At 35.6% G+C, this 14,646-nt stretch overlaps 1 protein-coding gene across 1 annotated transcript; it reads left to right on the forward strand.

Annotated features, from left to right (window-relative positions):
• The first annotated feature begins 1,484 nt into the window (after positions 1-1,484).
• Positions 1,485-13,403, forward strand: LOC114541061 (protein DD3-3-like). Its single transcript, XM_028561051.1, has 12 exons — positions 1,485-2,081; positions 2,235-2,298; positions 5,204-5,331; positions 6,055-6,132; positions 6,961-7,147; positions 8,382-8,537; positions 9,273-9,485; positions 9,906-10,323; positions 10,868-10,930; positions 11,468-11,766; positions 12,071-12,115; positions 12,664-13,403. The coding sequence occupies exons 2-12, from the start codon at positions 2,262-2,264 to the stop codon at positions 13,044-13,046; spliced, it is 2,007 nt and encodes a 668-aa protein (XP_028416852.1). The 5' UTR covers positions 1,485-2,081; positions 2,235-2,261; the 3' UTR covers positions 13,047-13,403.
• Positions 13,404-14,646: the final 1,243 nt, after the last annotated feature.

Consider the following 14,646-nt stretch of genomic DNA (forward strand, 5'->3'; position numbering starts at 1 on the left):
GCGGCTGACAATGTATACAATTATAATCTACATGCAACCTTTATAGTTATTATAAAAAGCCAGCAGTTTTAATGACCTTAGATCATTCATGTTCAATATAACTTTCCAGTTGAATAAATTTTCCTCATTACACTTTGTTTTGACAAGCGGCATCCGAGGACACTCAAATCCACGGAATTGCGCTTGTACTTATGTTTTTCACAACGTTGCATTCTTCATGAACGCTTTTGCGTAAACAGATTTTAATAATATATTTTTAATCCAAAGCATAATATAATATCCGGCGACAATATACGTTCGAATATATAACTAGGGAGCGGCGTGGCAGCGTTTCCAAACAACCTGTCATTAAATGTGTGTAATTAGAACAGACGAAAAATATTTTGAACGTTTCAACTTAACAGGCTTCGTCAGCTAGTATAAACTTATAATCTCCCGACGAATGCCCCTCTAGAGGTTGAAACGTCGAGATGATTTTGTTTTTGATTTGAGAAGTTTTGATACCATATTTGACCAGATTAACAACTTCGAAGAAAAGCATCATCGGAGAGGATTATTTTCAATGCACCATACGTATATCTCTTCGATCAAATGCAAAACTCTTTAATATCACTAACAATTATGGGTGAATTGACGGTATATCAGTCGGTATGTAATGTATGAATATGTAGGTTTGAGTTACAAATGAATTATTTATTTAAATATTTTTCCGTTCTTAACAAACTGTCACATGCGACATATAATTATGTCTTTGGCGTTCTGCTCTACTAACTGCTTTTCTGGATAACACTGCGACGATTGATAACAATCGTTAGCTAAATGTAAATAATGCTTCGGCTTCAAATAAATGTGGTTTGATCCTGGCAGAATGCATCAGTCATAAGATTTATAGATTTGAGGGCGTTACCTCATTCTTTGATGCATCTGTGGATCGGACGAGTTGAATGCACCTGGGTACAAACTCGTTTCTATACCGAGATTAAGCAATTTGTCATTGTCCTGTGATACATACGGGTTACTGTCGGTTTCAGCTGTAACAAAAATCGGTAAATACAATTTTTACAGTTGGAAGATTTTCTTTCATTGCCTTAATCCATCTTAATGACAAAGTCGTGGGAGCCCAAACAGGTCGGTCGTAAACAAAAAAGCGATCGCAAAACCAAATATACTTTTGCACTAAATTGTAGCTGCAAGTAAGTCAAAAGAAGTACATTTGTATGTGTTTGTAAGATTTCACAATTTGACAAGGTTCTTTGATGATACGAAGGCAAACAAATAATGTATGATATTACAAATTAAACCAAAACAGATAACCATAGCAATAGTTAGATAAATGTAATTATTATATACACAAGCGCCAGATATTAGGTATGCTGCAATTTCATTGGTTGGCTACTAGAGAAAGTAAACAAAATGACTGAAAGATTTGGGGAGTTGAGTGAAATAGAAATCAAAGCTTTAGTTGATAATAGCACACCAAAATACACCGAAAGGGCGACAAAGTTTGTGTATAATTATAATAAAACAGTTATCCTGCCCACTCGTCGTATATGGCCGATAGCCAACTCCTCGTCGGCTATCAGCTCATATACGACTCGAGTTCGCAGAATAACTGTTAAATACATGCTTCGGCTTAAAATTAATGCGTTTCTTGGTTAGATACTTTGATCTTGGCATAAGTCATAATATTAATAGATTTGGAGGCGTTGCGTCGTTTCTTGGTTTCATACTTTGATCTTGACATAATGTCATAATATTAATATATTTGGAGGCGTTGCGTCATTCTTGGATGCTTCTGTGACAGTGAAGCGGAAGAAATTTAATCAATTTTTGCTTAACGAAAACAATGAAACGTAATCTGTTCCAGTTGAATGCAACTTCTCAACAATCAACCCAACGCAACGCAACGCAATTCAACTCAACTCAACTCAACTCAACTCAACTCAACATTCGTCTTTGGTATGTAAGATCACGTGATTAAGGTATCCGTACGCTATAAAGTTAGAGCACACGATGCTTATCAGCTGCAAAAGCGGTCGACGTCTACAACTGAAACATAAAGACCTACAGAAGTTGGTAAGGTACGTATCTGTCAACTATATCGTGGCATTGCCACATAATTTTAATCGATAAGGATTTATACAGTGCGCAACGCCTATGATGTCTGTTCTCGTATGGCGGTGATTTCCATTACACTGTCTTACATTACACTGTTTTCTGCGATATTTTTACAGCCGCTTGTTTTCTGTCACAGAGAAGAGATGAATTGTCTGCTAATAACAACGCTCGTTCTGGCAGGTAAGTCTTTTTGCTTTGCATATACTGTGAACGTAATATTAGACTTCAAGTTTTCATTGAAAGGCGTCATTCTCTGATGCACACTGCTTGTCCTGATGATTTCTTACCTATAGCCTATTCGTTTCGTACTAACGTGGATTTATGTACATCGCCACATAGCTGTGCCCTGACATACACACCTTGAAGAACGTATAAACATATAGCTTTTCATTTCGTATTCGTATTATTCGTATAATTTCATAATGCTACCATATTTATTGGCTCGCTCTTCTTTTGTGTATAATGATTCGTTACTTTACGGTGGTGAAACATTGCTTAATGTAATTAATATAGCATAGTGAGAACTGGGAAAAGTCATCAGCCTGGCTTTACGTTTCTGCCAGCTTGTGCCGGCTTGAGTGAACTGTCTCCACCTCTGTTCAAGCGGATAACCCAAAAGTGTGAGAAGGACAATTAACAACTGTACACAATGCCATGTAGCCTAGTTTTATTTCAGTGCACTTGCCGCCGGCATTCACAATGTGGTATTGTGTGCTGCAATTACCCATTGTGGTCAAAGAGGTATAAATCGAAGAACTGCATTCGAGATGCCTAATGCTTTGAGACAGCGATCGATCTTCAGTTCCAGATTCCTTTACGGAGGAAGCAACTATGAAACTGCACCATGCAGTTGAAAGACTGAATTAACGATTTGTTATACTGTTATTTGCTCCATTTATATTGCAATAAAGTGTCGCGTTCGTTATGCAGTTTAAACAAAATGAAAATGGTTCCACAAAATCAATTATAGAAGATAGAGGGTCAAAGAGCCATTCACATGTTTGTTTTGCACGTATTGGCGGTTTTATCTAGAGCCCGAACAACTTCGGCTAACCAAAAGCGTTTATTTGCACTATTAAATTTGTACTATCTGTATATTGATCTGTTTATCATAAACACATATATACATCTTGTCAAACTAAAGAGAAAATGAATTAAATAATAATATGAGCATCTAAATTGTTATCAGTACAAGAAATTGAACTGAAATACATGTATATAAAAAAATATAATATACACGTTAAAATATTACTGATTTTATAGTTACTCCTAGTTCCTTCAAATAAGTTCATTTGAATCTAGTTAGGTGTGGTTGTTTTTTTATTTATATAAGCGTAATTTGATATGAATATTTAAATAATACTTGCATAAGTTATATGAGAGTCATTGTTATTGTAATTTTGGGCAAAACAATGTTCATCAAAGATTGGAATAACTCTTGACTGACTCGTTTCGGGAATCGTTGGATAAGTCAGCTCATCTATGTCGTAATTTAAGAAGTAGAACTATAGTTCTCTAGCTAATTTATAACTAATATATTTCTATTAGCTATAGCTAATTTAGTTCAAAACGATAATGCTAACTTATTATTATTAAATGGCATGCTAATTTACTATGACGTGATGTATATATACTGCGGTCGACATGAAGTAATAGATGTATAAGGCAGTCCATTTTGGCAGGTACACGCGTAAAAATCATCATGTTGATGCAAGTTTTTAAAAAACAGGAGTGAACAATGTTGTGCTGCCCCCTGTGAACAGTATTGTTAACAATGTTATTGAAGCTTGTTGAATCATCAATGTTGTTGCCACTTGTTACAACAATGTTGTTGCAACTTGTTACAACAACATTGCATCGTGATTGCATCAACATTGATGTTCAACAAGGTTCAATACCAATGTTAACAATACTGTTCCCAGGGTGCAGCAAAGCATTGTTCACCCCTGATGCGACAACCTGATCAATTTTTGGCAGATATCCTGATGGGGGCAAATGTTTCTCCCATGCAATCTTCCCACTTTTTGCCCACCAAAAATGCTATTAGCGCCGCCCAGTAATGATCTCTTTTGAGAATAGCTACTATAAATTTATTTGTAAATTAACCATGTTCGGGAGAATGCAATTATATTTCCTCAAATAAGTAGGAAAATAATGCAATATTATAATCAAAAACCGACCTCACTCCAATTTTCAAGTCTTCCAACGTCTTTAACTTACGACTTTCAAGGTAAGTCCTCTTAACATAAAGACTAGTGGGCCAACCACACACTCAAACACCGTGTTGGCCAACAAGTAATTTGGCTTCCTTCGTCTGTTAAGATGCCCTTTTATGGGGCATTAAAGAAATGTAGAGATTATTATTGAAGATAATGTAGCGTATTACCACTTTTGCATTCTGTAAACCGACCTTTGTTGTATATAGTTCACTAAAGGGCATCTGTCAACCACGAAAACATAATTATTACTGTGCATATTATTTAGAATTCAGGTATCAAAAATTTTCAAATACCCTCATAGGTCACTATCAACATTCAACATTCAACCTCATAGGCTACTATCAACCTTCAATGTGCTTTATGCACATCACATTTTAGAAGCTTAAAAATAAAAATGTGTTCCCCAAGACCCCAACGCGATGAAGGTTATCAATTTTGAAGAGTGATCATTGAACCCCATTATTTTCTTTTAGCTGTTGCTATATATTCTACAAGCGAACCTGATCTAAATGATGTACTGAAAAGCTGAACCGCATGAGCCCACAAACCTCGCCGCATGCCGCCTGCGCTTCTGGCTATATTTACTAACTCCTGCCTCCTAACTAACTCAAAACCCATAAAAAGGCGCTTTGGTTCATGTGCCTCACGATCAATTTCTTAAGAAGTGAGCAAAAATGGGATAAGAAGTTCGCAAAATAAACAAGTTTAGCGAAATGGCGTACATTTGAAATTGGACTTAAAAAGCCAACAGATGCATGCAGTGGACAATTACAAACTCACTTGAATTAATTATATAATTGGGGACTTAATTACACTTAAAAATATTATTGCATTGAATTTATGGAAAAAAAATGTATTTTACCTAGCTGGATTGTTGCTCATGAAGAGTTCCACCGATGCTGATATGTTTCTACACAACCCCAGAGGTTCCAACAATCGCCTAAATGGAGCTGGTGCTAATCGAGCAAATAATAATCGGATGTTTGACTCTCAGGTGATTTTTTTCGTAAGAATATTTTTAGACAGCTGCCCCCATTCAACTGGAAATATAATTGTATAATAAAATAACTTGTTGAAATTTCTTAGAATATAATTTTCAATGCATAAATGGCAATTTCTTGTACAAATAAAGCCCAGCAAGACTTTATAATCCAGTATTTTGAACTTTTGACAGTATTTTCGTTTATCTTCCTGGCCTTTCTGGGTCATAAAAAGAGCCATTTAGTTTGTATGCAAATATTTTAATAATGGACGACGTGCGCTTTAGACTAATCTTTTACCTCTGCGATAAAAAGGACATTTTCTGAAAGAGCTTACTAAAATAAGTCAAACTGCATTGTTTTAAAATACGGAAAATGTAGCTATGCGAACTTCTCAATTTTTGTATACCTTTGTATTACGACCGGAAGCTTGTAACTAAATTAGTTACACATTTCCGCACGTAATACAAAAGTATACAAAATTTGCCAACCTCACATGCATGGCTATAGCACAAGTCGTCCATTGATCTGCAGTATATATTTAATTCAAATAACTGTGCGACTCTCCACCTATCAGAATCTAGTAATTCCATCATGCTAATAACAGGCTTTTCAGATGTTTGTTTTTCCAGAGTATAGGGCTGGCTATCAACATTGCAGTAATTCCGATTTGCAGATATTTGCTAGCCCCTACATGACACTTCAATGATTATTCTAATAAATGCCCCCAATTTCAGAACAACGCCAAAGGTGGTTACAATGTTGGTGATAAAACTGCTTCCGCGTCGACCAGCGAAGAGACACAGTTTAACATGGTATGTAAACACCAGCGACCGTTTGTATACGAATCCTGGATGTATATTTTTTCAACGGTTGTAGAATTACATGAAAATTGCAAAACGAAAACGAAAACAAAACTCTATGCAAATAAAGAATGTTACGATTTCAATCTGAATTGAGTGAAACTACGGAAAATTTTTTGACGAAATTTTTTTATTAAATTTATTGGTCAAACAAAATTACTTACGTTTAAATTGCAAGAATGGCAAGCTGCTTAATAACTTAATTGCATGATTGAAACTTAAAACGAACTCTTGTTAGTGGAAAAATTTCCTTGAGTAAAAATAGAACTTAAAAAGACAACGAATTAGAGGAAGGGAAAACCGTCTCGTATAGATGATTAAATACCTGATACCATTATACGGATGAATTAAAAAGATGATCCAATGGCACGATTGATATCAATTTGAAATATCGATACAAAATCGAAACAACATCTAGGCATAAAACACATCTCCTTGTGACCATGCGATAACTGATATCATATATAGCAGACAAAAATGTGCGAATTACGATTTTGTAAAAAAATATTAAAAACTGTATAATGCACAATCAATCTAGTCCTGTGTCCAGGCATCCACACTTGTTAAACGCAATCTCAAACTATAAGGTGATGAAAACTTCATGGAATTCCATGATTAATTGACTGATTAGATGTAACACGTGATACAAATCAAACTTTCTGATTGAATAATTTAAATAAATCAATGTACAAATTTCAAAAGTGTATTGTTTGTTTCACGTTACATAATTATTTTATGTTGCATATTTCAAGCATGTATTTAGCAAATTTTTGTCTTCAGCATTATTTCCAAAGTGGCAAACATGATCCAAGTTCTCAAGGTCTGGCTGGGAAATCATTGCTCACAATTGAATGGACCAATCAGCATGGTTGTAATGATCGAGATTTAAATTGCAACATTGTTCTTCAATACCGATGTCAAGATGACAAAAACAATCAAAAACTGGGTCATCATTCTATGAGAAATGGTAAGTTGGAAAAAAGTTGTAAAATTTTGCATCTCGAAGCCGTAGCTTGAAGTTTAATAATTAGGGGGAGGGGGAAGAGTCACTCAGCCATAAGACAGATATATAATTATTTGAAAAGTCGCAGCCCCTGATTAAGTCTCTAGTTACAGTATGGCACTGCATCCATGTAGAAAACTTGTTTTAGCGGTTAAACGTTTTTCATATCCATGTACATGGATGAACAATTCTATTGTTTTATTTTTTAATATAATACGTTACAGAAAATTAAAACTTTATCATTGACATGAGGTAATTTCTCGATGCTGATAAGTCGAAAGGGATCTTTTTTATTAATTGTACTTCCGCAAAATTTTCAAACATCACTCCTAAATGTGCCTCTACAAATCCATCTGAATAGAAAACATCAAAATTCTGTTTATAACTTTGTGAACTCGCCCAGGAATTTCTGACAGAATTAACAATTCAATCCCGTCTGTTTCGCATGTGTAGGTGAACAAAAAAGATATTGTTTTTGCCATGCAATACTCAGTGTAAAAAATTCCATGAGTCATAAGAATTTCCTTTATATGAAATATAAAATTATATCACTTGGAAACAAGTGGCAGATTCAAGTTAAAGAAGAATGAATGACTACGACTCTAACTTGGTGGATTTTTATCTAAAAATATTCTTTAGAAATTCATAACAAATCGTGTTGTTTTCAAAATATCAGTTGTGATTTTAAAATTAAAGCTATTGATTTATCCTGCCTAATCCTGTATTCGCCAAGTTCTGTGGAAACTAGTGTGTACTTGTTGCCTAGTGCTCATGAAATAAACTCCTTTATATCAAGGATGATACAAAGATTTTTAGAATAACACTTTCATTATAAATTCGCAATTATTAAAACAACAGCATTCGTTTCAATTATTGCATCGGCCAAAAAATTTTAGATCTCAGATACTTGATAGAGTACTTAAAGTTCAAAAAATCAATATAATATAACTTTTAGAAGCTAATAGGTGATCAATGTTTTTAACTACAATAAAAATACTTTTAAGTTGACTAAATTGGGTGAAAATATTTGAAAAATCGACGAGTTTTTTTTAATACGACCCACTCTATAAAAGTACGAACATAAAATTTCGGAATTCGGCTATTGCCATTGTAATCACATAGCCTACAGAATTAGAATTAATAGCAGGGAGTGCATTTCTTTGGGATAATTATTTATTTACAAATTAATACTTTCCAGGGAAAACTACCACTTCTCCACAATACAGCAAATATACGTTTACCACTCGCTATTACAAGAACTATTACCTCAATGTTGACTCAGCTGGTTTTGCTAGAGGTCTCCATGAATCCTGGGAATGGTATGACAAATGCTACAAGCGAGATCGTAATAAAGGTTGGTTAGGGTGGCTCGTCTTTATTAAAATGACTTTATGCAAATATACTCATTATAATAATGCAATAAGTCACCGTGTTCTTCCGTTGAATCTGTTTTCCATTATTGAAGGTGGCAAACGACTTGTGAACTCCTACTTACTACTTACCACTTAATGATAAGGGAAACTGATTATTCAGAAACTCACTCAGTGGCGTCTCCTCATCGATAAGTGGGGTGGACATATTCATATATTCATGTTCACAGACCGTTAAAACAATCAATTTGAAAATAAATTAATAATATAAACACGAATATAATTATGAATAAGTCCATCCAAATTAACAGTCTATAGTGATGCCACGGAACTTATATTTTCAGTAGATTTACCAGTGAAAACTTTTTGGAGATGAGGGGGGGGGGATGGGCGAGGCGGTGATAAAATAGAGTGATTTTCCTGAAAGCTGGTCGACTCACGAATACAATTTTCTGCGGGTCTTTACGCCTTCCCTCCAATGTCCTTAGTCGTGAATGATGTGAAAGGTAACTGATGTGAAAGAATATTTCTGCGTGCGCCAATAATGAGGATTTGCATAAAAAATAAAAACAAATCAACATCTATACGACTAAATGGAAACCAGGCATAATTGAGTATTCAGCACCATATATGTTTGCCATATTTCCAAATTCCGAATAAACAGTACATTCGAAATCACGTGGCCAGTAAAATGTATCAATATATTATAATTTTCAAAGGATTGTTCACGGCTGATCAGACTCTGAAGGGTGATAAGAGTATTTATACACGTCAAAATGCAAATGGAGCTCGAAGTGGTTATGAATGCCCAGAGGAAAGGGATTACTATCCTTACTGGCACCCAACTGACTGGACTGACATTGTGGTGTTGGCTTATAATGAATCTATGTGTAAATATTATCAGGAGGAAAGTTTCAATACGAAGACCAAAGGCAAGTGTAATATTTTATGCATTCCATTCTAAATCAGATTGGTTGAAAAACACCATGAGAAAAAGTTAATATTTTGAGAAGCACTTTATTTGATGACGACATGCATAAAATCTCCCGGTTTAAGAATATCTAGCCTCCTCAAAAGGTTTAGGTGGCTACATAGTTTAATGGCAAAGTAAATAGGGTACGACAAAACATGACAAAAAGATAAAATATCAGATGATGGGGTAGCCTCCTCCGCAGGCATTTCTTATGTATTTATGTTATGCATTTATATTTGGCTTGGGTTAGCTGTTTTTCTCGCCCCCCGACACAGCTAACCGAAGCCAAATATGAAAGCCTAAAATAAATACATAAGAGATGCCTGCGGAGGAGGCTAATGATAAGTTTTTTTAAAAAGCTCTAACTTTATCTCAATAGGGGAATGCCTTCAATATTATCCATCGAAAGCTGATGGCTTTCAACATTACTCAGCCTATAACAATAAACGTGATTGTGAAAAGAATCAAGGGTTTTGGGTTGCGTATAGCAACTATTTGGAAGAATATCCCAAGTATCAGACAAAACAAGGATGTGAATCTGCACGTTCCAAAGACCTTCCTCTGATTTGGGCCATTCCTTACCGTTCCGAAGATATCGATAATTTTAAAATGACTGGCGATAATGTGGATTCTTTGAAGCGTTGTTTGGTCGGCCTTAATAAACCAGACTGCAAGCCAGCTCCATATTCACGTTCAAACCATTTGGGTAATGGCGAGAACGTTATCCCGCTTCGTTACACTTGGACTATTCCACATTTTCCGTCTAAACGAGCTCAAAGATGCGTCCTAAGAATAAGGTTAGTCAAATTTAACCTGTATTTAATTTGACATAAATGGAACAGAATAAAAAATTGCCGAATGAGTTTTGTTCGTCGAAAGGTTACCATCAAATTGCAAGAAAATATTTAGGAAAGAAATAAAGAATTACTTCTCGCCAATATTACATGAAATAATTCTTTTTATCCCACTATCCTTGAAGTATATGAACCTAATAGAGAGAGAGTAATAATGTCATAATAAGTTCTGCTTTGTAATAAATGTAAACCCTGCCATGATTTTCTCTTGTCCAAACTCTTTTGTAATCAGTTCCCGTTGACAAATGTTTTTGTCGAATGATATCCAGATCGAAGATTAATAATATTTTAATCAGTAGCCTAGCCAGCCTGACGATTTGTCCCTCTATGCTAAAATTTTGACCACTGGTTGCGTGTAACCATTTTTAAGAAATTATAGACTTGGGAATTGTATCTCAAGAGAACGGTGTGATTTGATCATCTTTAGATGACTTGAAACTATGCTCTACACTGTAATCAGCTAATAGCTAATCTTTTTTCTGTCCAGGTACAATATTTCCACAGGGGACTATCCGCCATTTAAGACATTCAGCGAACAAAATAACGACCCGTAAGTATTTCTTTTCGAGCATCCGTCATCGTTTAAATTTTCTTAAAATCTTAGGTATATATAGATTTGTGAAGTTATACAAATGATTTTGACGTATTCAGAAAAACAAGAGATGTTCTTTCGGCCATTGAGTGATTGTCCTTTTTAGACATTTAGAAGTCATTGAACCTAACCAACTATTTGTAGATATTACATCGAATTATAATAATACGAATTAATAACGACGAATTATGACATGTGAATGACGACAATTTATGACGAATTATAATATGTGAAATAATGAGAAAATACTATGTGAATTTTAACGACGAATTATTACATGTGATTTATAACGACTTATGTTATATGAAAACCAGCCTTATGGACTGTAGGTATACCCGCTGGGCGAATAAAATTGAATCCTTTTATAGAAATTGATTATTGTTTTCACACAAGATCAAACGATTATCACAGCTTAGTAGAATTTTTAGACCGAATACGCTAGCTACTACCTGTATGTATAATATTTGTATAATATAATGTCTATATAATTTACAGGGACAACGGTGTGTATTCTCCAGTCCAAAACAACCCAAAAGTGAAAGTTGGCCAGGTTCAGCTGCCGTTACAGCTTGCTATCAACACCGCTCAATTTGGAAGAACATTCCAAGATCGATCTCATCTATTCAAACTAGTACCCAGGCCAGATTCTGTCTCGGATCATGACGTCATCCGCAATCTAAATGTGCGAGGAAAGCGCGGTAATATCGTACAAGCTTACCCTGCAGTTGAATATGATTTCATTCCGAAGCGCATGACTATAGCGAGTTCAAGCCTTTTGCATATTCAGTGGACTGGTAAGATAATTCATTTTAATAATATTCAGGACCGTTGGCAGCCTAACGATTTTGTCCTGTTATGTAAATTTTCTGTCGAAATTATTCATGTCCTAAAAATTCATTGCTTTCACAATCAGTGAACACCAACATTTCATCAGTGGGACAATTCTAGCGATTCTTAAAGAAATTTCGGCCAAGTGATGCATTACCACTTTAGTACATGTCACTCCAATAATTAGAAATACTTGTCGCATCTTTAAAATAACTTGATAACTAAACAGCTTGATCGTGATATTAAACAAGTTTTTTCGTCTATTTAAAGGGTCAAATACAAATCCAAACGGGAATGCTGGACAAGGAAAGGCAGGTTAGTCATAAAGAGTTAACGCCATATTTACGTATCTTTGTCCGGGAAACGCACTTTCGTTTCAAATTATACTGCGTTTCCCTGGCATAACTATTTAGAACCGAACGAAATTATTTTGCTTAGAAACCAGGAACCTATTATCATCTTTTAACATAAAAAAGTTAGCAGGGTAAGACAACGTATCGCCAATTACTGCGCATGCGCAATTCGGATATTTTTGTTTTCTCGGATATCATTGCTCCGATTATTATCCCCGTGAATACATTTTTTATGAACTAATGTAAAGTGTTCAGTTGTAGCATTGAATTAAACTATCCTTTCAAAACACTTATATGAGCTTACAGGTTATGAGTCGTTTTGCTAATCAGAACGTTTTTGCCTGATTACCAGGCTATACTCGTTCGTATTTCGCGCATGCGAATAATGGCTGGTTTCCACTGTCACGTTTTTTACGCGAGACAGTGGAAACCAGCCCTTGCTGGCAAAATGGTCGAACGTTCACGGTCCGTGACAGGTATCATAATTGCATATTTTTATAAATCCTATAGGGTCTGATCGAACCAACATGGTAGAGATGAAAGACCCATCTTTAAGCTACCCAATAACATCGGAAAAACCATTAAGCATGTTCACCAATGCTGAAATCGTCTGGTCGAGTGACCCAGCGACGAAAACCAAGGAAGATCTTATACTTAGTATGGCATCTTCAGGTTACTACAACAGCATGACGCTTTGCAAAGCTTCGCCAGATAAAGCTGCGCTTGATGTGCAGTTAAACAACGCCCCAGCATCGTATCGTGGTATGTTACTGAGGTTTTCGCCGGGTGAATATTACTATATGTGCACCCGCAATAACGCCTTTACCAATCGTAGTCAAAAAGGCAGATTGCTTGTCCATGATGTGCCGGGCAAAAATCTCGCTAAGAAGTGAACCGTGATGTTCTGTTGAACGAAGGAAGCCTTTTTTTCTTGTTTGCCTCATAGCTTTTACATATATTTGTGCATAGAAACGTGAATATAATTTGTGCTTGCATGGGAACATAAAACGTTGTTGTCCATTTTAAATATTTTAATTTTGTTGTAATTTCTTCAACAGTACATAGTTTTGTTACCTGCCTACTATAAAGTAGGGTTAGCCATTTAAACACTTAGCTTCCGCCTACCATTATTATTCAAACTACATAGTAATGTATTATCCTACATATAAGAACGGATTATTTAATCTGTTAGAAATGTTTTTCTTGTTGATTTGGGATTTTATGTCGAATAAAATGAAAAAAGTTTCATATTTTTGCCTTGTTTTTATAAAATTATCTATGGTTTTGATAACATAGCTATATCCCGAGGGACAGCGATAAACACAACGCTTCCGCGGTTCTGGTAGTAAAAATAAAACATAAACATTAACGCCTGTATTCTAAAAGCTCACTCACACTCACACTCAATGAGTGCGCCTCAATATCCGTAAGTGTAACTCAGTACTCAATGAGTATTCATTCAATCTCAACGAGTGGGAAGGTACACTTGCACTCCAAACATTCACTAACAGCATTCACTCCCGAAATAGAGGTCGAATGTGAGTGGAGTTTGAGGGTGGGACATACCTCCCTTGAACCCCACTCACATGAAGTAGTGATAAGCAACATGGCGAATATATGGTTTGAAAGATTACAGCAATTAGATTATTTGGCACGCAATAACAGAAGGGAGATTAGAAATTACAATTTCAACTACGCGATGTATGATGTATGATGAGGAGCAATTTAGAAGCAGATTTAGATTAACCAAGGATGGTTTTCGGGAGCTGTTAAACATTATAGAGCCAGATATATCTGCTCATAACAAACGAGGTAATCCAATTCCTGTAGAAATTAAGCTTTTGTTAACATTGCGATATTATGCAACTGGAACGTTTCAGGAAGCATGTGGAGACCTGTGTGATATATCTCAACCGTCTGCAAGTCGTATTATAAAGCGCGTGTCTGAGGCCATTGCTAGACTAAAAATTCATTATATTAAATTTCCGACTGCTGATATGCTACCTCAAGTTAAACTCGATTTCTGGAGGATATGCAGATTCCCTGATGTTATTGGGACGATTGATTGTACGCATATAAAAATTCCATGCCCAGGAGGTGAAAACGCAGAGTTGTTTAGAAATCGGAAGGGTTTTTTTTACTGAATGTTCAAGCAGTTTGTGGCCCAAATCTAAAGATACAAAACATTGTTGTAAGGTGGCCGGGCAGCGTGCACGACTCACGAATATTTGATAACAGTCGTTTGTGTGCACAGTTTGAGCGCGGTGACATCCAAGGCATGCTTCTCGGTGATAATGGCTATCCTTGTCGACCATATTTGATGACACCTCTACTGGACCCACATACTCCCCCCGAACGTAGATACAATGTATTCCAAATTCGGACAAGAAATACAGTGGAGAGGATGTTTGGGGTTTGGAAAAGGTTATTTCCCTGTCTATCTATGTTCATTAGAACAAAACTTTCCACTACTCTTACAATAATTGTGGCAAC

Source organism: Dendronephthya gigantea, unplaced genomic scaffold (genome assembly GCF_004324835.1).
Source record: "Dendronephthya gigantea isolate DGI-Jeju-01 unplaced genomic scaffold, DenGig_1.0 000003F, whole genome shotgun sequence".
In the NCBI taxonomy this organism is placed as follows: Eukaryota; Metazoa; Cnidaria; class Anthozoa; order Malacalcyonacea; family Nephtheidae; genus Dendronephthya; species Dendronephthya gigantea.